The sequence below is a fragment of the Rhododendron vialii genome, chromosome 4a, assembly GCF_030253575.1.
Source record: "Rhododendron vialii isolate Sample 1 chromosome 4a, ASM3025357v1".
Lineage (NCBI taxonomy): Eukaryota > Viridiplantae > Streptophyta > Magnoliopsida > Ericales > Ericaceae > Rhododendron > Rhododendron vialii.
Window position 1 is genome coordinate 11,900,740 of NC_080560.1, and position 25,371 is coordinate 11,926,110.

Sequence of the window (25,371 nt, forward strand, 5' to 3'; positions counted from 1 at the left end):
AGTCAATCAAACTGACCACGAAAAAGTCCCAATTTCGTAATGCATCACAAACCGTAATTTTTGGTTCCCAAAATTTTAGGATCCTTAGATGGAGAATCTATGGCGCAGAGAGAGAGACCTTGGTTGAAGTTCGAGCTCGTTGTAGGTGTCGGTGCGGTGGTGGTGGTCGCCAGAGGCCCAAGAGTGGAGAAGGCAGTGGTGGTGGCTGGGTGGGTCGCCCCTCACTCTCTCTTTGGCTTGGAGGCTGCGTTTTTTAAACTTCTAAGTCTGAAACTTATTTCCGTATTTTTTACTATTTGTAAATTTTTTGTTTAGCTTTTCGTCGTAATTTTTGGTGTTAATCATTGATCTCGACGAGATAAATCGGAAAAATATAAAAACAAAGATCAATGTTGAAATAAATTCAAATAAAATGGCACTTTAGACAAATAAAACAACTGTTTGATATTTTTTTCATCCAGTGAATTTTTTTTTGCTTTCATAAGTTTGCACTTTTTAGGCTACTCTCGTCGAAATGGATAATTAATCTAAAAAATATCGCTCGAATCTAACAAAAATTCAGAAAAAATGAACGAACACACAAAACGGAAAAAATAATTAAGTTTACAAGTATGAGGTCGGAATTTATCAAACGAACAGACGGAGGAAAAAAGCCACGTTTTTATTTTTATTTTTTTATCTGACCACGTGAGCGTGTTGTCACCATGTTGTAAAGGGATGTCGTAAGTACTGAATATACCATTTCTGCAAGTTGAATACTTGTTTAGGAAATTCGAAAATGGCTGTATTCCACGCCCTCCTATTATGACTTTTCTTATATATATTAGCTTAATTTCCTTCTCTCGCTTTCCACTTGTAACGCATTTCATTGTGGAAGTGCATATTAACATCCTAAGTTCCGACACTATTAATATATGTGTCCATCCTTAATCATGTATCTTCATGCAGTACTACTCTTGTTTCTTTCATGGCTCCTCCTCCTATTACCACAACCCACAGTAGTAGTAGCCAAAAACATAACCGACAACATCGCCAAAGTAACCTACGAAAGCTTCTTCGTCACCAAGCAGCCCGGTTGCCCACTCGAATGCGGAAACATAAGGGTCCGTTACCCGTTCGGCATAGGGGTTGACTGCTCCTTGGATTCGTACTTCGAAATCAACTGCACCTCTGATTCAGAGCCCTTCTTGGAACGCCTCAAAGTCCTATCCATTTCCCCAACCCAAGTCCGGACCCGAAACTTTGTCGCTTCTAGGTGCTACAACGAGACCGGAAATGTGATCAGTGATTTTTTGGCCTGGGTCCGATTGTTGTCGGCTTGGCCGTACACGATTTCAGACACGGCGAATAAGTTTATGGTCTTCAGCTGCGATGATTTTGGCCAACTCTTGGGCTCTAGTACTCAAGCTGGGTACCTCGCTAGAGAATGCGGGTCTCTATGCTCCAACAGTGTGGACATGTCTGATTTAAATTGTCCCGGTATTCGTAGCTGCCAAATTAATATTCCGAAGGGGCTGAAGTCGTACAACGTTTCCTTTAAAAGCTTTGAAAAACGTAGCCAGGTTTGGACTTTTGTATTCTTTCTTCTTCTTTTTTTCTTTTTTCTTCTTTGTACACCCGACACTAGAAAAATAATTAAGAAAATCATTAAAAAAAAAATCACTTAATTACCACAAGTTATTGGGTACTCCTACCACCACATAGTACTCCAATTTCATCCACATACAAGTTAGAACTATAAACTTGTGTATGAATGCGAAGAGTATCATGGCAGTGCCCCATACGACAGGAGCACTGCACAATTACTCACCAAAATGTAACACTCATGTTAGATTTTCAAATTAGTTTTGGATTGAATTTTTTTATTTTTTTTTGCCCAAACGACAACAAGCGATATTATAGATATAAGAAACAGTACATCAAGAGAAAACTACATCCTTCAACAAGAGATCAAGAAACCAATCAGGGGGGAGACTCAGTCCAACGTCTACACCAAACTCAAACTAAACCGACTACTCTAAACAAACAGAGCAAAACACCCAAACATGGGTAATAGAAGCCCCACAAATGTGGACATGGGACACCAAAGAAGAGAATCAGAAAAAACAAAAAAAAGAAGAAGAAGAAGAAGAGAAAAACCAGTAACGGGACAGTCCGCCATCCTGGAGCAAACTTCATCCACCAACCTAGATCTCCCACTCGGTGGGGGAGGACACTTCTCGCAACCACGATTTCCAAGACACTACCTCCAAAAGCCGTCGGATAACACAGCAGGAAAGGCGGAGGAGGAGCAGCAGATCGTGGTTTGGTGAAGAGGAGGATGAAGGTGCAAGGAGAAGGTGAGAAAACCTCTGAGATCTGGGATCGGGAGGTGGAAAATCCCCACTAGGGGGAGAAATCCCTCCCCTCCCGTCACCCATTAGGCCGTAAAACGTACCCTTGGGGCAGGTGAAGGAGGGAGATGGGGGCAATGCTTCATTAGGGGTTAGAGAGAGAGAGAGCACACAAATATCTATCCTTAATTTAGGCTTGGTGTTCCGTGTTTAATTACTCTAATATGCTCAATGGAATGAAACTAGAGAGAACATGTAAGGTTCACGAGATGATAAATGGGAGCTAGTATATGTATTGTTGGATTAGACAACTAGCCAATCTTATTGAAAGACTAGGTGCATGCCGACGTGCACAGCACGTCATTCATGCCCGTTGTATAGATGCGTTTTGTATTTCGTTTAAGTTATGGCTGTTGTTGATCATAGCAAAGGTTATATGGATAAGCTTGATCAAGTGTATGATCAAAAGTTGGTAGTTGTAGAAGTTATGGCCTAAATAAATTTTTGCACTGAAAAAAAGGTTTCAAGTTATTCAGCTACATGCATGACTTTGGCAATAGGGTTTTTAATACAATTGCCAGAGGATTAGACATAGCAAAAGGTTGAGTTTATTCTAGTCAGACAAAGCAAAAGCTCTTGGTGTCTCAGTTGTACATTCATGCCCGTTGAGGACAGCGATGTTGAATGTTTGTGGAATTGTACAAGTATTTGAGTCTAGTAAATGTAAGTGAAATCAACTATCAAAAAATATAGAGACAACAAAAAATCTGGAATGTTTGAATGATAGGCTTCAAGGTTCCCCAGCGCCATAAAGGTTGATCTTATGAAGGCATTTCACTCAGTTAGCTTGGATTTCATCATGGACATTCTCATAGCCAACAATACTCCAACCCACTTCATTAGGTTATGGGGTTCAGAACACAATGATGTGCCCCCACACAATGTTGATCTTCTAGACAAGTATACAAATAATAAAGTCAGAAACCAGAAGCACTCTTTGAAACATAGGCTGCTACAAAACACGTAAATTAGTTATCAAATGACCAAACATTGTTACACATGGTACTTCTCCACTTGTCTCAGTCTTTGACCAATCTAAGTGCATAGATTACAGGAGCTTACCTGATAGTATTTGAGAAACTTGTCCCTCTTCTTCTTGGAAGTTGGGCCGGGTTGAGAAGATCTCAGTCCATGTCAAATGGTATTGGGTCAAGGTTTACACCTTTTATCAACTCAAAACCTTTTAGCTGCAAAGAGAGCAATATGAGTTAGGGACACAAAAATTTCATATAGGTATTTGATTTCACCCTGCAACCTTTTATTCTCAACTTTCAATACAAAGTATAATTGTTATGTGTACAACCACTTAACATGTTAAGAGAGCGAAAGGAACCTTCTTTTCTTTTCCAGTCTTAGTAAGGTCTTCAAGAATGAATGTTTTTGCCTTGGTATTCTCACAAAGGGTTCTGAAATTGGCAGTCACTCCATTCTTTTCAGCCCAAGGTACCAAAAAATTGCCCTGGTACACATAGCAGTGCTCACAATGAAATCAGGTTGTTGAGGCAGTCGAAAGAGCTCAAAAAAGACACCCAATGCGGCAGTTTAGCTCTAAACAACAACACGAAAATAACTTATGAGTACAAGATTGCGGATAGCTATTTTTCCAATGCCAGTATCTTATTAAAGCTCAGAAACGCAAGCGCAACAGATCAAACACCAATGTCGATAAAAATGGCATTACTTTGAGAAGAAGAAAGTCTAAAGTTTAATGTGAGCTCTTTGCTGTTTGCCCTTCGCAGTTATGACAATAAATGAAAACAAAGTAAACATGGACATTTCGAACAACGATTCTAGGACATCCCATAACCGTAAGGGATATATAAAACACTGAACTCATCATTTTCCTTTTCTCATCTGATCTTTTATAGGATTCTAGAAGCATAAAAATGGAAAATAAATAAAGTAAGAGCTTTGGGCTGAAAAGTGGACAAAAAATACCTACAAATGAGTGAAAGGACTCTTACCAATATAAATGCCCTCTTTTGTCTCATTCGGGTTTTCTCATTCCTTCATTGGGTTGGTTGGGAAGTATGGGCTCACTAGACACATATTTAACCCATGCATATGGACCTGCATTCCCATGGCAAGATCAACAACATTAGATTTCAACACTACCATTGCATTCTCCATATTCTGACAACAAAATCAAATAGAGTATATAGGCATTATTAGTTTGTGTTTCTTTCAGATTAAAAAAACAAAGCAAAAAAAATTGTCTTTGCTTATACAGGATGTTTTACCCTGGACTCTCAGTCCATTTCAGTTTAAAACAGAACTATCACACACAGAAAACCTTCTCTCCACCATTTTAGTCAGTTTAAAAGAAAGGATTGGGTTTTCACATGATCATATTTGATGAGTTTGAAAGGAAAGCATCAGAGATAAGAATGGAAATGACCTTTCTTTTTTGACATTTGAATTTACTGAGCAATCTCGATGTTTCTTAGAGACCAACAAGTTTGTTTCTCACCAATTCCCACCATTTCCGTTGTAAAACAATACCGGATGAATTAAAAAGTTCCCTTTCCCCCCTCCCTCACCCTTTCCCACCAAACATTAGTCAATAAAAAACATTACGATGGGGCATGCGTTGCATATGATTTGGGATTTTCTTTTTTCATTGAGTCAGCTTTTTTTAATATTTGTACAACAATGAAAACGAGAAAGGGGCAAATATACCATGGGGGCGAGAATAAGCGTGAGACTCATGAGTGCACGGAGGCGTAATGTAAACAAAACATTCTTCCATCCATACACATCCTTTGGCTAAATCGCGTACAAAACTGAAATAAATTCCAATGCCCATTTCAATATCGTCCATTTCAAAGAAATATTCAAAATCATCTTAGAAACTCAAAATGACTCTTCCATAGAACTATCAAAGAAACACTACATAGGCTCAATTTAGTTTATATTGTGAATATGTTCTATCACCCATGTCAGAAATATACTCACATGTTATTCAAGTCCATTGTGCCCGGTGCAGGTACTTAAAATCTAGCATAGATAGTGTCAAAATCTAGCTAGGAAGCATAGGCTCCAATAACTACAAACTTTATTGATTACAAAAGCTCATGCTTTGGTTTTTTCTCCAAACAAACAAAGCTCTACAAAAAATCAAAAGGAAACAATGAAAAGAAAACGGCAAGAATTCAATTGGTTTTCCCAATTACCAAGAATTATCAAAGAAAATAACTTCCAAAAATTCTTTGCAAGGGTCGCAAAATTCAAGATGCTGCTTCTAACCAGATAATCAATCATATACAATGTAGTTGTTTAGTACCAAGGCGACGGTCAGATTTCTAAGCCTGTCAACAAACTATTTTAAGACGACACAGAAAATTGACCAAAAAATCTGGAAAAGAAAATGATGAACCAACATGCATCGCCGATAACAAGTTGAAAATTAACCTAACAATGAACACTAACAACAGATTAACCTAAAACCCAATCTTGCTAAAAGAAAACATTCACGCAAATACGAAATTCTTTTGGAAACTTACTAACAATTTCAGGACTTACAAATCTGCTAAATTGCTGAGAAAGATAGGAAAAATAAAACAACAAATCACTTATAGTGCAATAAAGTAGCAAAAATCAAAGATGTATACTCTAGTAATAAATGGGGGACCAAACCATAAACTAAACTCACCACTGGTTCTGAGCAACCAACTCCTCCCATAACAAGTTTGTGCGATTAACCCTAGAAACCATGGTAGCTCCGTTGGCATCCTATGGTAAATTCATCAACAAAATCACGAGTCCATCAAAGCATGTATCGCGACCTGCACATAAAAACATCCCGTCGGTCAATGCAAAATTTTCAACCAATTAAGACGCTAGCACTAAAAAATCTCCCAAGCAAGATTTTCAGGTAGAAAACCCCTACATGCAGCATAAGCACATTCACCAAAAATCAATGCAATTTGAAACCCACCTACATGCAATTCAAATTCCGCGTTGAAATACAAGTCCAAGGGAAGAGTCGTGCAACCTTCTCATCGTGATCTGATGTTTCCATTCTTGAAATCTCTCAAACTCAACGTCCCTTATCTTCTCCGATTCACAGAGTACTGGCGTGATGGCAATGAGGATTTTGTTCCAGGGAGAGAGAGAGAGAGAGAGAGAGAGAGGGAGGGCAGCAATGGTTCAGGTAGAAAACCCCTACATGCAGCATAAGCACATTTACCAAAAATCAATGCAATTTGAAACCCACCTACATGCAATTCAAATTCCGCGTTGAAATACAAGTCCAAGGGACGAGCCGTGCAACCTTCTCATCGCGATCTGATGTTTCCATTCCCGAAATCTCTCAAACTCAACGTCCTTTATCTTCTCCGATTCACTTAGTACTGGCGTGATGGCGATGAGGATTTCGTTCCAGGGAGAGAGAGAAAGAGAGAGGGAGGGCAGCAACGGCGTGGTGGTGTGATTCGGTTCAGAGAGAGAGAATGGGAAAGTAAAGTTGAAGGGCTATACCTGGCTGGACACAATGAAGCCACGTACTCCATGCTTAGACCCAACAAACAAACATGTAGCCCAGTAAATCCAAGAAGTGAAATTACGATTTCGCCCAACAAAAAGCCAAAACCACAAAGGGCAAAATCGTCCACCGAAAAAGTGGCGAGCGAAAGTGTTTCTTATTTAGGAGGAGAGGAAAGTTAGAACAACTTTTATGAATATTTTTTAAGTGAAAAATCTTATAAAAACACATAATTTACGTATTAATATTAATTTAATATATTAAACAACATTAATAAATCAACGAATTGTCCCCGCCCGAAAATTGGGTAAAATTGGAGGTTCCACCCCTTTGAAGAGAAGTTGCACCGTTTTCTCCTTTTTCCAAACTTGTTCTTAAGATCAACACCACCTGAAAACTCATTATCTTCTGTCTTATTCTTATGCTTGTTACAGGTTTGATCATACGACAACTATAGCTATGCGTTTGTGGGAGAGCAGGATAGATTTAATTTCAGCAGTCCATCAGATATTTCGGACCCCAATTTCGGGAACCGAGTACCCATAGTACTTGATTATGCGATTGGAAATTAGAGTTGTGCTGTAGCCAATAATTCAATTGCATATTTGTGCAACCCCAATAATACTTTGTGTACTGATAATACGGAGAGTGGCTTAGGAGGATATCTTTGCAGTTGCAAAAATGGTTACCAGGGCAATCCTTATTTGAGTCCTGGATGCACAGGTTTGTTGTTGGCTATTCTGTTTTTGTTTTTCCAACTCATAATGCTATGTGGTAAACTCTAAGTAAAAAAAAAAAAAAGAAGAAGACCCAGAGATTCGCATACCAATTTATATATTTCTTAATGATTGATTGGCAGATATTGACGAATGCGAAGATCCCGACCTTAGTGATGAAAATGCAAGTTGCACGAATACTCCAGGAAGTTTTAGTTGCTCTTTTAATGATCATTACTTTGGCGATGGAAGAAGCGACAGACATGGGTGCACTCGTCAAGCCTCACAAATCTCAGTGATCAAGTTATCTCTAGGTACATACGTACTTTTATTTTATTTTATTTAAAATCTTTAGGTACGTACGTAATTCTCTGTTGGTAAAACGTGCTTCAGATCCAATTCTCTGTTGGTAAAGTCATGCACAATATGGTTGCTAGTAACAGGTAAACATAGGTATTGAAATTCCAACATCTTCATCTATCGCCCTACGTACGGTTAAGAAGTCGCTATGTTATGACTTATAATGTCATTAATTGAGATAAAAAAAAATAATGTTAATTTTATTAAAATTTTTGCACCTGCGATCCGGAGAAGATTCCAGAAAACATTCGTACAACGGAAATAGAATGATCAAAAGACATCAAAAAATGATGACAAGACAATCGTTGTCTTACCAGCTACAAACACTTCTTTTTCTCACTTTGAGAGTTTGTAGGGTTACTTTGTAGTAGTAATTACATCTGATCAAAAAATATTGGCCTACTTTAATTAATTGACCACATTCTAATTAACCCCCATCTAATTTAAATTTTTTTACACTATCATATAAATAATATATTGTATTTTTTTAAAAAGTATAATTTTAAAAAATGGCACGGCTGGGCATGGCACGAGAATGGGCTTTCGGCGAAGATTTTTTTCTGATAAAAATTGGTTGGCGATATGTGCCGACACAGGCACGACGCGATTAAGTAAACAAGCCGATATGGCACGGCACGACACGACACAATCGATAAAGTAAACCGGCCAGCACGGCACGCTTAAATAACGGCACGGCACGGTGTGGCACGATTAAGTAAATGGGTCCGGCCCGGCCCGGCACATTTGACACCTCTAGTTAAGATATTACTGGATTTTTTGGTTTATTGGTCACGATTGGAATTTAAAGTTCGATTTGGTTAGGTTTGGTTTGGCTACGATTGCTATTTCTCGATCTTAATTAACAAGTAGTGGAAATGGTGTTGTTTTCCTTTGATGACCTGGGTTTCACAATTAATCTAGACAAAATATGTGTTATTCTTAATTTTTTTGGGGGGGTAAATTTCATTAACCTCCCTTGAGGTTTTAATTAACAAATGCAAAGACCCCACATGCAGTGGCAGAACCAAGAATTTCCTTCAGCGGGGGCACCCAGTGGCGAAGCCACTAATCATTCATCCGGTTCTGCAATTGATTGTTCAACTTCTATTTTGCAAAGCTAAAAATGAGTTGGATATACTAAACATGTCAAACAAAGTAGCAATTTATTATTTGCCTCCTTGAAACAAGCATTTAATTCTTTAATAAACAAAAAAGATAAAGGGACTGACGGTCCCCATACCAATGGCCACGTGGGGCCCACTATGGGTCCCACACGAAAAATTTGAGTTGTTCAATGGAGTATAATTTTTTTTTAAAAATGAGTGCGGGTCGCTGAAAATCATCTCAGTTCGATATGTGTAGGTGCTCAATCCATGTAGGTGTCCAATCCATGTAGGTGCTCAATCCAATCTTCTCATTTTTAAAAATTGGCAAATATGGATAGATTGGATGAAAATTTGAGAGATTAGATCGAGTACCTACACATATCGGATTAAGCTGATTATCCACAATGCTCACTCGATTTTTTGTTTTAAAATTATTGAACGAATCGAATTTTCCTTGCGGGGACCCATAGTGGCCCCACGTTGCCATTGGCCCCATCGGTACCATAGCAACGTTCAGGGAAGGAGGGAAAGGGGGGCACGTGCCCCGCTCGAAACTAAAATAATTTTGTTATACATTCGTATATTCTGCATAATTATGAAATTAAGTGTACTATTACACATAAACACGTGCATATATCTTGAAAATATACATATAAAACTAGTTTTATGTTTCAATTTCGTCATATGGCGCATTTATACTTTTTGATTTCTAAACTATGTGTCTATTTAGATCAATTCTTTCTTAATTGTACTTATTTTTAACCATCAAAGAGCAATATTTTAAAATATATTATCATTAATAAAACTATATCGATCATTTTAAAACTTGTCGATGTTCATGTAAAATATACTCTCAAATTTTGTCTGAGATTTTGTGCTTATTTTCACGTAATTTAAGTGAAAGTATATGTTATATATTTTTGTAGTTTGTAATACATGTCTTAATTGTGTATGATCTTATTGTGGTTAACTAGAAAAACAAATTTTTGCCACTATGATTAATAAGGTAACGACATTTTTGAATCCGTCCCTGGCAACGCTGATTAACAAAACTCATATAGGCCCACTCCCCTTAAAATTATATCACACGGATAAGTATGTGTATATATCTTAATATGTGCCAACAATTATATAGTATCACGATAGAAAAATAACCCTAACATTTTGGAATATAATAAATGTGTTTTAAAAGTAATACGGAGTAGTTTAATTGTATTGGAAACTATTAAAAAAATTCCTACAAAATCTTGTGTTTTTTGTAGGACGGATTTTGAGAAAAATCTAATTTGTAGTGGAAAAGTTAGAGATACAAGTCTAATGACTTTCTTACTAATTAATTGAACACCCAAAAAATGCAGAAAACTCAAACATTCTCATGCCTTCTTTTTGCAATTTTACGGGGCCTGCGTGCAGGCGGCCTTTTGATAATTACTTCTACTTTTTGCCTAGTTGAAATTCAGTGTTTGGATTGAATATTATGCGATGTGATGTAGTACTACATATGGTACCAATCAAGAACGATTGGTTATGTCAACGCGGTAATTTCAGGTTTCAAAAAGTAAGAAGAATCTCACACACACATGAAAATTTATAGTGTCAAAATATAGTGATTGAAGAGCCACATATAAATATGAGGTAACAACAACATTTCAAAGCAGTACGCCACGTTGACGGGCGCTTTAGCTAAAGCTGAGAAGACTTAATAAAAAATTTCAAATTTGTCACATCATTCTATTTTATTTTTTTTTTTGGGTAAGTTGAAACTTTTATAAAGCAAACCAACCAAAACCTATTAGAGGTCAAAACCTCAGTACAATCAGAGCAAACCTAACAAGCTAGGAGAAGTAAAAAACATGAAAAGAGCAATTACATAGGACCGAATATCCTAGAACTAAGGTTCCAGGATGTAACAAGAAACTGATTTGCATTGCTATGCTGAACATTCTTCCACGAGCACAAGCGGCCTCGGACTTCCTCGATAATTTGGGACCCCAAAGTTTGAGCAGGCACACTAACCCCTTGAAATTGCCGTCGATTGCGTTCCCTCCAAATCCAATAAATTGAGGCAGCAATGGAGAGTTTATAGACACGATGTGAACAGGAATTAGAAGATCTATGAGTGCACATCCAGTTCAGTTCACCAGCCAAACCAAAACAAGGGCATTGAATGTTGTTCTTGTGAAGCAACATCTGCCAAACCCTCTGTGAATATGAGCACTCAAAAAACAAATGTTCATGAGACTCCTCCACGTCTTGACAGAGCAGGCACATCCCATCAACTGGTAATCCCCAACTGCTAAGTCTATCCTTAGTAGACAACCTTCCCAGAATAGCAAGCCACTCAATAAAAGACCAACGAGGAACATGACTTGGAAACCAAACACACTTAGACCAAGGAACCACTGGAAATTTAGCACGTAGAGCATTCCCAGCTGACTTAGTCGTATACACCCCAGATTTATGAAGTAACGATCTCACAGAATCAAGAACAAGAGGGTTGGGCATTAGAGAAAGTTCAGTACTAGCAACAATCTGTCTAGTTTTAGCACATCTTGGGTTAGGCCAAACCCAGACTCCATTTTGAATGATAGAAGCTACATTGGCATTTTGAGCTCTACCGATATTATAACCCACATACTCCTCAAAATTCTGGTAAAGAGGCCCCAAAGTATGCCAATTGTCAGCCCATAGATAGGTAGACAAACCATCCCCTAAAATATACTTAATCCAAGGCCGAACAGTGTCTCTCAGATTAAGAAGTTTCCTAATGGTCCAGGAAGCATCATTAGGAACCTTAACCCTCCTGAAACTATGACCTTTTAAGATACAAGTATGCACCCATTTAATCCAAAGGGTATCCGTTTTAAGATAGATTGACCATAAATGCCTTATCATGGATGCTTTGTTCCAATCTTTAAGCATTCTAAGACCCAAACCTCCTTCATTTTTAGGAACACAAATGGAGTGCCAGGCAACTTTAGCCCCTGAATGACGAAGCTCAGAACCAATCCACAAAAACGATCTAAGCAAACATTCAATATCATGCAATACTCTTTGGGGAAGAATAAAAATAGAAGACCAGTAAATTTGAATGCTAAAAAGGACAGAATTAATAAGTTGTAACCTGCCACCATAAGTAAGAGTTTTGTTGGACCATGACTGGATTCTACCAAGAATTTTGTCCTTCAGTTGGGCACAGTCCACAGCTCGTAATCTCGTAGATAATAAGGGCACTCCCAAATATCTGACTGGAAGAGAGCCCTCAGGAATAGGAAGGATAGCTGTCAAACCCTCCTTAGATTCAATACTAGTATCAGCAAAGAAAATGGAGCTTTTCTGCATGTTAGGTTGGAGACCAGAGAAATGATAAAACTCAGATAGAGTATCAGCAATCACTTGGAAAGAGATCTCACCAGCTCCACAAAGCACAAAAAGATCATCCACAAAGATAAGATGTGTGATGTTAAGAGGTTTACACTTCGGATGATAAAGAAAACCAAAAGATTAACCAATCTTGTACTGTAGCAACGTTGTAAAACCTTCCATTACAAGAAGAAAGAGGTAAGGGGACAATGGATCCCCTTGCATCAACCCCCTTTGTCCTGGAAAAAACCCCTTCAATTCTCCATTTATGACCACAGAGAACATTGGAGAAGTAATACAAGCCTGTACCCAACTAATAAACTGAGCAGGAAAATCAAGAACCCTTATCATATCCAGAATAAAACCCCAATGCACAGAATCATATGCTTTCATTAAATCCATTTTAATGGCACATCTAGGTTTGCCCCCATCCTTGTGATAGTTCTTAACAATCTCTTGCATAAGTAAGATATTATCCAAAATAGAGCGACCTTTAATGAATGCTGACTGACAAGAACTGACAATAGAGGGAAGAAACTGTTGTAACCGATTAGCAAGCACCTTAGTGACACACTTATACACCACATTACAACATGCAATTGGTCTATAGTCCTTAATAGAGTTTGGAGAAGGAACTTTAGGAACCAAGGTTAAGGCTGTGCAATTCCATTGTCTAGGCAGAAAACCAGTCTCAAAAAATAACTGGATAGCTTGAATAACATCACTCCTAACAACATCCCAATTAGATTGAAAGAAAGCAGAACTATAGCCATCAGGACCAGGGCTTTTATCCCCCTTTATGAACCACATAGCTTGTTTAATTTCATTCACAGAAACCCTACTAGAGAGGGTAAATTTTTGAGAACCTAGGAGTCTTTGTGGAATAGCAAGTCTAAGCACAGAATACGCCTCCCTACTATGAAGAAAAGGAGATCCCAATAAGCCAGTATAGTAACCGAGAATCTCATCTTGCACTGCCTTAGGATCAGTTAGCCTAATTCTTTCAGCATTAGTAAGACTTAAAATTTTATTTCGAAGACAATGGGACTTAACTTTTAAGTGAAAAAACTTGGTATTTTGATCTCCCAGAGCTAGCTACTGCACTCGAGATTTTTGTTTCTTAAAAGATTCTTCCACCAGACTAAGATCAATGAACTTCAAATGCAGGTCCTTTTCAAGGTTCACCAAAGCTGCATCATATGGATTTTGAAAGCTCTGCTCTTCAACAAGAAACAACTCTTCCCTAGCCTTCTCCACCCGTTCACTAATTTGAGAGAAGAACTTTTTATTGAACTCCCTAAGGACAGGTTTCAGTCTCGATAGTTTCTCATATAGTTTGAACTTAGTCGAACCTGTCACAGGTAAAAACCAAGACTTCTTCAGCTCCTCTTTAAATTGATCATGCCACATCCAGAAGTTAAAGAACTTAAACGGGCTCCTTCGAGGAGTATCAGGCAGCACATTAACCAAAATAAAACAGTGATCAGAGATACCGGGTGCTAGAAAAACAGTCTCAGACTCGGGAAAGATGTCAAGCCAGGAACCATTGATTAAAGCCCTATCCAATTTACTTTTCACATTACCCTGACCACCCCTTTTATTTAACCAGGTGAACCATAGACCCGTGAAAGGCATGTCATCCATATTAATGTCATCCAAACAGGAATTGAATTCCAGAGAAGCAACACTATCGAACCCTTCCAACCGTTTAGATAATCTTCTAACTACATTAAAGTCACCAAATTGGAGCCAAAGTCCTCATATCTTCCCAAAGTCTTCTTCTATCCACCCCAGAATTGTGCCCATATATACAAGAAACATAAAACAAACGCTGGTCCACTGTCGAAAGCTTAACTACAATAATCTGAGGAGAAGAAAAAATAAGATCCACTTGGAAAGTCTGCGGATCCCAAGCCAGCACCATTCTAGCCACACTACCTTGCACAGCATTATGAAGAACTAACCAATGAACAGGGAAACTACGTTTAACAGCTTGATCAACGTTTTCCAAACGAAGTTTAGCCTCCACAAACCCTATCAAACTCAATTTATGAGCCCTAACCATAGAGAATACCTCTTTTTGCTTTAGGAGATCATTAAGACCCCTAATATTCCAAGCACCTAAACTAATTTTTTCTGTGAATGTTAAGCCTTTAGACTACCACCACCCTCATTGTTTCCCTTCTTACCACCAGGGAGAACAGCTTTTGCATTCCCTCTACCTCTAGTTTTCTTAGCAGCAGGGACAAAAGGAACATCCAACTCAGGATCCAAAACACTAGTAGGATGATCAAACAGATCAAGCATTTCATCTACCCCCTCCTCAGTCCTTAAGTTCTCTTGGTTAAGCAAAGCAAGAGCAGAAAAGGAGTTACTACCTCTGAGCACAGGGGACTGCCCAACCCCAACTGGAGGAGCCCTAGGGCTAGCCACAAAAGTGGAAACAAGATCATCCATAAATACCACCTCCTTACTAACAGAAACATCAGCAGCAGGTGCAACAACCCCAGGAACAGCAGCTAAAGAAGACCTATTTTCCACAGGGATTAAACCTTTAGAATCCGCAACCAAAACAGCCTCAGTAGACTTGACCACCCAGACTTTTTGTGGTTTAGCCCCCTGAAATTTAAAACTGCAATTATCGGCATTATGGCCAAATAAATGACATTCCAAACACTTCACAGATTTCCAAGGGTACTTGACACCAACAGTAACCAATTCACCCATACATTCCACGTCCACACTATCAGGAAGTGCAGAGCCTACCTCCACTTCAACACAAATTTTAGCATAGCTTAGACGTCGACGATTCTCAGTAAGATCATCAGCATGCAATGGGACCCTAATAGCACTAGCTAGATGACTTAGTCCCCCATCATTCCAAAGAACAAGAGGAACATTATAGAACTATGCCCAAATAGGGACATGAGCCATTTGTTCCTTCACTAATTTCATTTGAGGATACCATTATTTAAGAATAAGAAGCTTACTCCCAAAATGCCAAGGCCCAGCTTCAATTACTCTCCTAGCAGCATCAGCTTGAGTGAATTAAAAGAAACAAAACCCCTGCTCATTGGACATCACCTTCTGGATCCCAAACTTCTTCCATATTTGAGTCGCAATGTTTTGAATGCCAATAAAGGGCAGTTTCTTATCTAGAAAATACCCCACCAAACAGTTCAACCATTGCGCCACACCCTCTGCAATAACCTCAGCAGGTGGGCAAACAAACACTTTAGCCTCTTGTTTCCCACTTTTCTGCCAGGTAGGCGTGAGCGGAAAATCCAATGGCGTATGCAGTGTGAGTGCGGGCGTGCCAGGACTTATCGTCGTCCAACGTATGGAAGGCGTGAGTGCGCCTCGATCTGACTTCGTATGTAATGCGACTGTGTGTGACCCAAAGGGTGAGGCCACAAAGAGGTTCGTGATTTTGCCACAACGATAGTGGACTTATAATTTCCCAACCGTGTGAGAAAAAGTAGAGAACATCGTAGAATAACTTTATTATATCGTAACAATAAAGTTGGGGATACAAAAGAGATATGAATAACTTTATTATGTAGTAATAATAAAGTTGGGATACAAGAGAGATAGAAATGGGAGAGAAATGAGATAATTGCTTCGCTGGGAAGGCTTTGATTTAAGTGTTAAGCTTGATTGGTGTGTGGACCCTTTTTCTGTCTTGCAAACTTATATTTATAGGCGAAAAATATAGTGCTCTGGCTCTGAATGGAATTTCCCGCCTCTTTCCCATGCTGCCAAGTGTCGCATGTTGCACTTCCACTCTTGCACATGGCGGTTAATAGCAGTTGAAGTCTACAACGTGGCCTTAAATGGTGGAAACAGGGGATAATGGGGCCATGGACCTAGTCAAATGGCCACTAGATAATTCTTCCACAACTAAAAATTGGTTATTGGATTCAATCATTCCCAATTTTCCAGGAGACACCTCACGGCCACCACCTCTTTCATGAAACAAGGATAAAAATTATTTGGTGTATGCCGCTCTGCTAGATCAATTAATTGGGCCTTGGTTCAAATTACAAAATTAACGTGACCCATTAATTTTTTAGCCCGAGAAACTCATATATATAGGCCCAATTTAATTAATAATTAATTAAATGGCCCTCCAGCACTAGCCCAAGATTTGGTGCCAAAAACGGGTGCAAACAATGCCCCCCATGCCTTGATTCTTGACTTTTAGGATCAAGGCATGTATATAAAAAGAAAACTGTTTTTGGCATCCAAACAGTCCTCTGCTGTAACATATTTTCTTTTGTTTGCCTTGCCTATGGACTTGATAGGCATTAGGCATTTTTCATGTTCTCTTCAGACCTTTGACAAAATTCTCCGAATTCAGACCTTGAAAGGAATCTACCAACTGTCTTTTTGTTTGGACAGGCCTTTCAAAAGCCTCTCTTAGAGATAAATGCCTCATTTTGCATCCTTCAGAACTTCTTAGAGTGATTTGATGATGCTCGCACCTTTTATCAGGCCTATTTCCACCAACAAAGGCCTATGTTCAGGTTTAATCGTAAAAAAAACGATTGAACCATGAAAAAGGCCTGGTAAGGACTAAACCTCATATTGGAAGGACTGAACGTCCACTTTGAGTGCTCATAATAGTGATTCAGTCCTACGGGAAAGGTCTGAACTTCTGTTTGAATTGCTTATAATATTGGCTCGAGCCTATACAAATAGCTTAAAGAGTCTTGTACCGGTAGATAGGGCTTGTGTCCAAGCATTGTTGCAGAGAAACCATAAACCCATGAAAGGCCTAAAAAGGGCTCGAAGTATGTTGAAAGGCCTGAACTCTTGCATGGAATGCTTATAATAGTGGTTCAGGCCTAGACATAGGGCTCAAAGGGCCTTCAAACCTATAGCAAAAGCCTGTTTACACCAATAGAGTCCTGCGTCCAGGCCTGGTTGTAGAGAAACCATAGAACGATGAAAAGGCCTGGGAAGGACTTATAATATATTTGAAGGTCTGAACCTCTGCTTTGAACTTTTAGGCATGCTTAATGAAATAAAAATAAAAATAAAAAGCCTCCACCTTTGAAGAAAAGGCCAAGAAAAACTCTAATAGGGCCTATTCAAGGATTGATAGGCCATGGCCGAACATTTTAGAGGTGCTACTTCGGCCCATGAAGGACTTTTCTTTGTTCTCAGCCCTTCTTGACACCACTTTGGCGTTTTTGTGTAAGCCAAGTGAACAACACTCGCTTTTAATGTGCCCCACAAATCCAACATGGGCGCAATTCTGCACATTTAAGGCCTAAAATTGGCCTATGCTTATAATACATTTTGGCAGTTTGGACAATGCCAAAAAGGCCTTCATGAACCGGGGGAGGAGGGGGATCTCCGATTACAAATGAATCATGATCAAGCCCTGAAATGTTACCACTTTCCTCCTCTTCATTCAATTCTTCTTGATCTAAAACGGGTGCAACTTGCAATTCAGTCCTGCCCATAGGGCTGATGGCAGGTCTGGATCGTTCATGATTTGTATCTGTTATCTGCTCACTGCTCATGACTGAATCTGGACGTGGTAACTCTTCAGACACTTGAGAAAGTTCTTGAGAGAAGAGAATGGGTTGATCTTGCCTCATAATAGGACTTTGCATGTGCTCGCTCCTCCCAGGTCTGAGATCATGTTCCCCTTGTGTTGAAGCAGACCTATCTCTTTGCTCCTTTAGGCATGGAAAGAGCTTACCATCCAAAAGTTTTTGGAAAACTCCTGAATGTTGTCTGTTGCGCTCAGATCTGAGACTGTTGCCTTGATCATTTTGATGTTTATCATCCAGACCTTGCCGCTGTTCGGGAATCTTCAAAGGACTGAGTTGAGAACTTTGGCCCCCGAGTTCAAGTCCTTCGGAAGTTAAGGATTGAAAGAAGCATGGAGACCTGGTGTGCTTGCTGAAAGCTTGTTGAGACTTTTGCCCCCCGAGTTCAATTCCTTGGCCTCTTTGCCCCCCTAGTATAGGGCTTTCAGCAGTTAAGGACTGAGAGAAACTTGGAGGCCTGAAGTGCTTGCTAGAAGCTTGTTTAAACACATTTAGGCCTGAAGTTTGGCCTAAAGTGCTAAATTGTGATATCCGTGGTGGAATAGGAGTTGACTCCTTATCTTGGAGATTAGCCCTTAATTTTTCAATGTCCTTGTTGGAGTCCTCGAGGGCTTTCTTGGAGTCCTCAATGGCCTTATTGGAGCTGATTACCAATTCTTTAATCTCACGCAAAGATGCATGCAAGGGATCTATGAACTCCTGTGACAGTTCTTCATTGGATGCAATGGTACAGGACTGAGTGCCAACTTGACCCCCAAAGGTCTGAGCAGAAGGATTATCAAGCCCACCATTTTGAAATTCATGCTGTTCGGACAGGTCTGAAGACATGATATGTGAATAGCCTTGTAACTTGGCATTAACAAAACGGTTTACCTCATGACGTAATTGGCGATCCTCATCTTCAAGCCTATCAACTTTATCTTCAAGCCCTTGAATTGCATCCTTGTAGGAGTTTAGTGTGTCAATATACCCATCCTCTATATGATGGTGTTGGAGCCTCTCTATGTCGAGACGGTAGATTTCATCTTCAAGCTCGTCGACCTTATCATCGCGCCAATGAATCTCTTCATTAAGACGCCGAATTTCAACATCCAATTCAACGTATTGAATTGACATGTCAGTGAATCGGCATGATACCCTTTGAAACGATTGGGGTCCCACCGGGCGTGCCAAAAGATGTTTCCCACTTTTCCGCCAGGTAGGCGTGAGCGGAAAATCCAATGGCGTATGCGGTGTGAGTGCGGGCGTGCCAGGACTTATCGTCGTCCAACATATGGAAGGCGTGAGTGCGCCTCGATCTGACTTCGTATGTAATGCGACTGCGTGTGACCCAAAGGGTGAGGCCACAATGAGGTTCGTGATTTTGCCACAACGATAGTGGACTTATAATTTCCCAACCGTGTGAGAAAAAGTAGAGAACATCGTAGAATAACTTTATTATATCGTAACAATAAAGTTGGGGATACAAAAGAGATATGAATAACTTTATTATGTAGTAATAATAAAGTTGGGATACAAGAGAGATAGAAATGGGAGAGAAATGAGATAATTGCTTCGCTGGGAAGGCTTTGATTTAAGCGTTGAGCTTGATTGGTGTGTGGACCCTTTTTCTGTCTTGCAAACTTATATTTATAGGCGAAAAATATAGTGCTCTGGCTCTGAATGGAATTTCCTGCCTCTTTCCCATGCTGCCAAGTGTCGCATGTTGCACTTCCACTCTTGCACATGGCGGTTAATAGCAGTTGAAGTCTACAACGTGGCCTTAAATGGTGGAAACAGGGGATAATGGGGCCATGGACCTAGTCAAATGGCCACTAGATAATTCTTCCACAACTAAAAATTGGTTACTGGATTCAATCATTCCCAATTTTCCAGGAGACACCTCACGGCCACCACCTCTTTCATGAAACAAGGACAAAAATTATTTGGTGTATGCCGCTCCGCTAGATCAATTAATTGGGCCTTGGTTCAAATTACAAAATTAACGTGACCTATTAATTTTTTAGCCCGAGAAACTCATATATATCGGCCCAATTTAATTAATAATTAATTAAATGGCCCTCCAGCATTAGCCCAAGATTTGGTGCCAAAAACGGGTGTAAACACCTCCTTAACCTGGGGAGGATGATAAGAGAGTTTCATACGAGAGCTACTAGAGTTTTGTGCAACCATTGCAGACCATAAAGGAGGATTTGAAGCGCAGGACCACCAGTAGCTTCCTTAATATTATCATCAGAAGAACCCAGAGGTCTATCTCCAGAAGATTTCGTGTCTAATTGAGTACGAAGGTAGAGAATCTCAGTAGTTAGGGCCTTAATCTGACGAGCAGCAGGCCCATCCGTATCATCTATGATCAAATGATCCGTAGAAGATACAGTAGGTTTTCCCAGTCGATCAATAATACTCTCAGATTTACCAGAAACACTAATGCCCAGACGCAAACCAGATCCCTTATTAAGCACACTTACACGACTCACACTCGACCCACCAAGGGAACTAGGGTTACGAAGAACGATCGAAGGCCACAATGCAGGAAATTGACTAGCAAAATCCATAAGAGAAGTTAACTAGCAAGGGATTTAGAGGATACTACTACGAGGAAACTAACCTGTATCAAGAAAGGAGCAAGATCGAAGAAGAATCAGCAGAGAGTCGAGGGAGAAAAGTTTCCCCCAATTCGCCACAGAACGAGCGCTCCATCATATCTTTCTCCATCATTCTATATTGATTACGTGGTTGTACATTATTACGGTTTATATTCAATTTCACCATTGACATATATAGTACAAGCACAGTACGTCAATAAAATTTCTTAGAATTCTTCCACTTTAAATGGAGAGGAAGTTTCATCCTTTTTCAAGGGGGGGAAAAAAAAAAAATCATACGGGCATGTAGTGCCACTAATCCATTGGAATCATAACCGGTTTCCTCCCGAGAAACACAAAGTTTAGGCAAAGTTCAATACAACATACAGTGAAATAGCTTTTATTTCTTTTTAGTAAAGAAGATTACCTCGAGACTGAATCTATATATACCTTTGTTTTGTGTAGGATTGAGTTTTGGCTTCCTGTCATTACTGATTGGTGTAACTTCGATAAACTCCTATATTAATAGAAGGAAGCTAATCAAACTAAGAGAGCAATTCTTCGAACAAAACGGTGGCTTATTAATGAAACAAAAAAATTCTTCAATCGACGGAACAAGTGCAGATTCGTCGAAGTTCTTTACAGCTGAACAACTAAAGAAAGCCAATGAGTTTGAGTTTAGAAGCAAGATTTTGAGTTTGGTCAATGAGTCTGGCGTTCATTTAGAAGATCGGACTGAGATAAAAAAGGAAATTCTTGGTTACTTTCAAGGGTTGCTTGGCACTAGGTTTACTCAAACTCGACCTGTTTCTGAAGTTAGACAGGCTATCCAAGCTCGAGTTCCGTTGGATATGGCTTCTGCTTTAATTCAGCCAGTGACTGAGTTGGAAATTAAGAAGGCTATGGATTCTATAAATGGGGACAAGGCTCCGGCCCTGATGGGTTTAGTGCTAGCTAGTTTTTTTCACAAGAACTGGGATATAGTTGGAGATGACGTTGTTCGTGCCGTTAAGCAATTTTTTGACACTGGTTTTATGTTGAGGGAATGAAATTCCGCAGCCATTTCCTTGGCTCCCAAGAAGAGTGCTCCTGTTACCATTAAGGACTATCGGCCTATCTTTTGCTGTAACGTAATGTACAAGTGCATCTCCAAGATTTTGGTGGCTAGGCTCCAACCTTTGCTTCCTTCTCTGATTAGCCCTGTCCAATCTGCATTCATTAAAGGCAGATCTATTGTTGACAATATTCTTCTTATGCAAGAACTGGTGAAGGACTACCACAAGGATCAAGGTGCCCCTCGTTGTGCTTTGAAGCTCGATCTTATGAAAGCCTATGATTCAGTGGCTTGGGACTTCCTTTTTGAAGTAATGGAGGTAATGGCTTTCCCTTGTCAGTTCATTTCCTGGGTTAAGCAATGTGTTTCTACTGCTATGTTTTCCATTGTTATTAATGGGGAATTGGTGGGTTATTTCTCGGGAAAAAGGGGTTTATGGCAAGGTGATCCTCTCTCCCCCTATTTGTTCCTTCTTGTTATGGAGGGTTTTTCCCCTATGTTGCAACAACGGATTGATGCTAAGGGCTTCTCTTTCCACCCTAGATGTAGGGAGTTACAATATTATCTTTGCTGATGATCTTTTCATCTTGAGTGGGGCTGATTCCCAATCTTTTCAGCTTGTTAGTGATTTGTTACTAGACTTTTATTCAGTATCTGGCTTAAAACCAAACCTCCAAAAGAGCAGTGTGTTTCTTGCTGGGGTTAATGATGTCACAAAGCAGATCCTTTCTCAAATTCTAGCTGTGCCTGAAGGAGTATTGCCTGTTCGATATTTGGGGGTTCCTCTTATTACCACTAGGCTGCATGCCATTGACTGTCAAGTGCTTTTAGATAAAATTATGGGTTGCATTCAATCTTGGGCTAATAAACTGCTTTCCTATGGAGGCAGGGCACAGCTCATCAATTCAGTTTTGTTTAGTACTCAAATTTATTGGAGTTCAATCTTCATTTTGCCTCAAAAAGTTCTTAAAGGGGTGGAGAAGATGGTGCGATCTTTCTTTTGGTCAGGTACGGAGTTGAAATGTGTGGGTGCTAAAGTGGCTTGGGCTGATGTTTGTGTCCCAAAAGAAGAGGGTGGTTTGGGTTTTCGAGTGTTAAAAGATTGGAATAGAGCTTCCATGACGAAGCTTTTATGGGCCCTTGCTTTGAAAACTGATACTTTATGGATTAAATGGGTTCATACTTACATTATAAAGGATAAATGCATGTGGAATATGACTATCCCTAACTCTGTATCTTGGACAATCAGGAAAATTTTCAATCTAAGGTCTTTTGTGCAGCCTTGGATTACTCACCAGGTGGGTAACGGAAATCACACTTTCTTGTGGTTAGATAATTGGCACCCATTGGGTCCACTGCTTGCTAGATTTGGTGCCCGAGTGACTTATAATCTGGGTAGGAATCTACAGGCTAAAGTGGCTTCTATTATTGTTTATAATCATTGGCATTGGCCCAGGGGGAGGAATACAGTCACTAGAGAGATTATTGAGCATACACCGGTTTCTCTTCTTCCTAATACTGCCCGGGAAGACTCTATTATTTGGAACTTAAATGCCAACGGTAGATTCTCTGTTCAGTCTGCTTGGAATGCATTCAGAAGGCCCAAACCTCTGGTCCCTTGGGCTAAAGTAGTGTGGTACAAGCATGCAGTTCCTAGGTGGGCTATTGTGCAATGGTTGGCCATCCTGTGTAGACTTTCCACAAAGGACAGGTTGCAGCAGTGGGGTGTCTTGGTGGAAAACCAATGTGTGTTGTGTTCAAATGCTGTGGAATTTCATGAGCATCTATTTTTTCAGTGCCCTTTTTCATCTCAGTTGTGGAGCTTGTTGCAAATGAAGTTTAGTTCCTTTTGCAGCCTTTCTGTTCTTTCTCAGGTGGTAGATTGGATGGTTCAACACCATGCTGGCACTCTTTTCTTGAATCTGGTGGCTAAAGTGGTTTTTGCTGCTATGATTTATCATGTTTGGGGGGAGCGTAACAGACGTATTTTCCAACAGCATAGAGGCTTGGATGTGTGGGGTTTAGAAGCTCAGATTTGTATAGAGGTTAGAGCTTGTATCAGTTCTTGGAGAGGAGTGAAGAGAATAGGAGTTAATCTGGCTCTCTGCTCTCGTTGGCGCTTCTCTACTCGTATTTTTTTACTCTAGGTTTTAGCGTGTAGCTTGTATAGTTGTTGTTTTTGGGTTAGTTGTCTTTTCTGCTGTAGAGTGTTCTTCTGAGCAATTTTTTGGCTTGGTTCACTGGGGAATGCCCCTTTGATTTTGTTTCCTGTTTGTTGTGAATAAAACTTTAATTACCCAAAAAAAAAGAAAAAAGAAAGCCACTAACAACTATGCTGAGAACCAAATAATTGGGCATGGTGGATACGGTGTGGTTTACAAGGGAATTTTACTAGACCAACACGCAATCGCCATCAAGAAGTCCAAAGTAATGGATGCAAACCAAGTAGAGCAGTTTATCAATGAGTTGTTGATAGTAACACAAGTTAATCATAGGAATGTTGTGAAGCTCTTGGGGTGTTGTTTCGAATCAGAGGTTCCCGAGCTTGTTTATGAGTATATACCAAATGGCACGCTATTCCAACATATTCATAAGCCATTATCTAGGTTAACATTGGAGCATCGATTGAGAATAGCCACAGAAGCAGCTGCTGAACTTTCCTATCTTCACTCTGCCGCATCCATTCTGATCATTCATAGAGATGTTAAGTCTACCAATATATTGCTAGACGCTAATTACGTGGCAAAAATGGCAGATTTTGGTGCTTCGAGATTAGTCCCCTTGGACCAAGCTCAGGTGACTACATTAGTACAAGGGACTTTAGGTTATTTGGATCCTGAATACTTCCAAACTGGCCAGTTAAACGAGAAGAGTGATGTTTATAGTTTCGGAGTGGTTCTAGCAGAATTATTGACCGGAAAAAAGCCTATTTGTCTTGAGAGGTCTCAAGAGGAAAGGAATTTGGCTACCTACTTCCTTGTGTCAATGAAAGAAAATCGGTTGTGCCAAATTTTAGAGCCTCGGGTGGTGAAGGAAGGGACCTTGGAGCAACTCCAAGCAATTGCGGAGCTTGTGAAGAGGTCTTTATGCGAAAAGTGAAGAGAGGCCTACAATAAAAGAAGTGGCTATGGAATTAGAAAGTTTAAGGAAGTATAGAAAGGATCCATAGGTTAATCAACAAAGTCATGAAGAGAGTGAAAGCTTGTTGAGTGATGAAGCACCAACAGACCTTTACGCTTTGTCAATTGGTTCATCTTCTGGTGACATATCTGAGCAACATAGTTTCGGTAGCAGCACGACATTTCCGCTTAGTAAGTTGTTCATCTAGTTTTGGTGACATCTTGCACAATAGGTATACGAAGGTAATGTGTCGGGCTTTCTAATAGCATTGTGGGGTCCTACAGACAAAAGCGCTTTGCAGTAGTCGATTGTGAATCGTTTGGGTCTGAATCGTTTGTAATAAGGTGAAGATCTTGTGTGTTCATGTTGTGATTTGTGAATTCATTATGATGTGGGTCTGTCTCATGGCATAATATTTTTCAAGTCGCGCAACCATGTAGTAGTAGAGAAATCGAAGCAGTGAACTCGATCCTAAGCCAATCCCAAATGTCTCTTCAAAAATCCGGAAATGGACCAAAAACAACCAACCACCCACGATTTTAAATTGGGATCGTATTTTGATTTTATATGTAACAGATAGACCAAGTGAATGAGCAGTCATAGATTTTATGTTTCAAAAATATTTAT

General features: G+C 39.7%; 1 protein-coding gene, 1 long non-coding RNA gene and 1 pseudogene across 6 annotated transcripts; 2 read left to right on the top strand and 1 right to left on the bottom strand.

The window, feature by feature from the left end:
- The first annotated feature begins 874 nt into the window (after window positions 1–874).
- LOC131321777 (wall-associated receptor kinase 2-like) lies at window positions 875–7,589 on the top strand. Its single transcript, XM_058352725.1, has 2 exons — window positions 875–1,562; window positions 7,311–7,589. The coding sequence occupies exons 1-2, from the start codon at window positions 915–917 to the stop codon at window positions 7,314–7,316; spliced, it is 654 nt and encodes a 217-aa protein (XP_058208708.1). The 5' UTR covers window positions 875–914; the 3' UTR covers window positions 7,317–7,589.
- On the bottom strand, window positions 3,330–6,975 carry LOC131321778 (uncharacterized). 5 transcript variants are annotated; one of them, XR_009198625.1, is made up of 5 exons: window positions 6,331–6,975; window positions 6,046–6,178; window positions 5,073–5,176; window positions 3,727–4,463; window positions 3,330–3,580 (listed from the first exon to the last, which is right to left on the bottom strand). It is a non-coding gene; the product is annotated as an uncharacterized LOC131321778 (long non-coding RNA). The 5 variants fall into 5 exon arrangements; XR_009198627.1 differs by lacking the exons at window positions 6,046–6,178; window positions 6,331–6,975 and adding an exon at window positions 5,349–5,829; XR_009198628.1 differs by lacking the exons at window positions 6,046–6,178; window positions 6,331–6,975 and having other exon boundaries at window positions 3,727–3,941; window positions 4,358–4,463; window positions 5,073–5,271.
- LOC131323677 (wall-associated receptor kinase 1-like) lies at window positions 7,320–25,053 on the top strand (annotated as a pseudogene).
- Window positions 25,054–25,371: the final 318 nt, after the last annotated feature.

What these genes read in the sequence shown, in the direction of transcription:
- LOC131321777 (XM_058352725.1), top strand. Translation starts at nt 915, where the DNA reads ATGTGTCCATCCTTAATCATGTATCTTCATGCAGTACTACTCTTGTTT.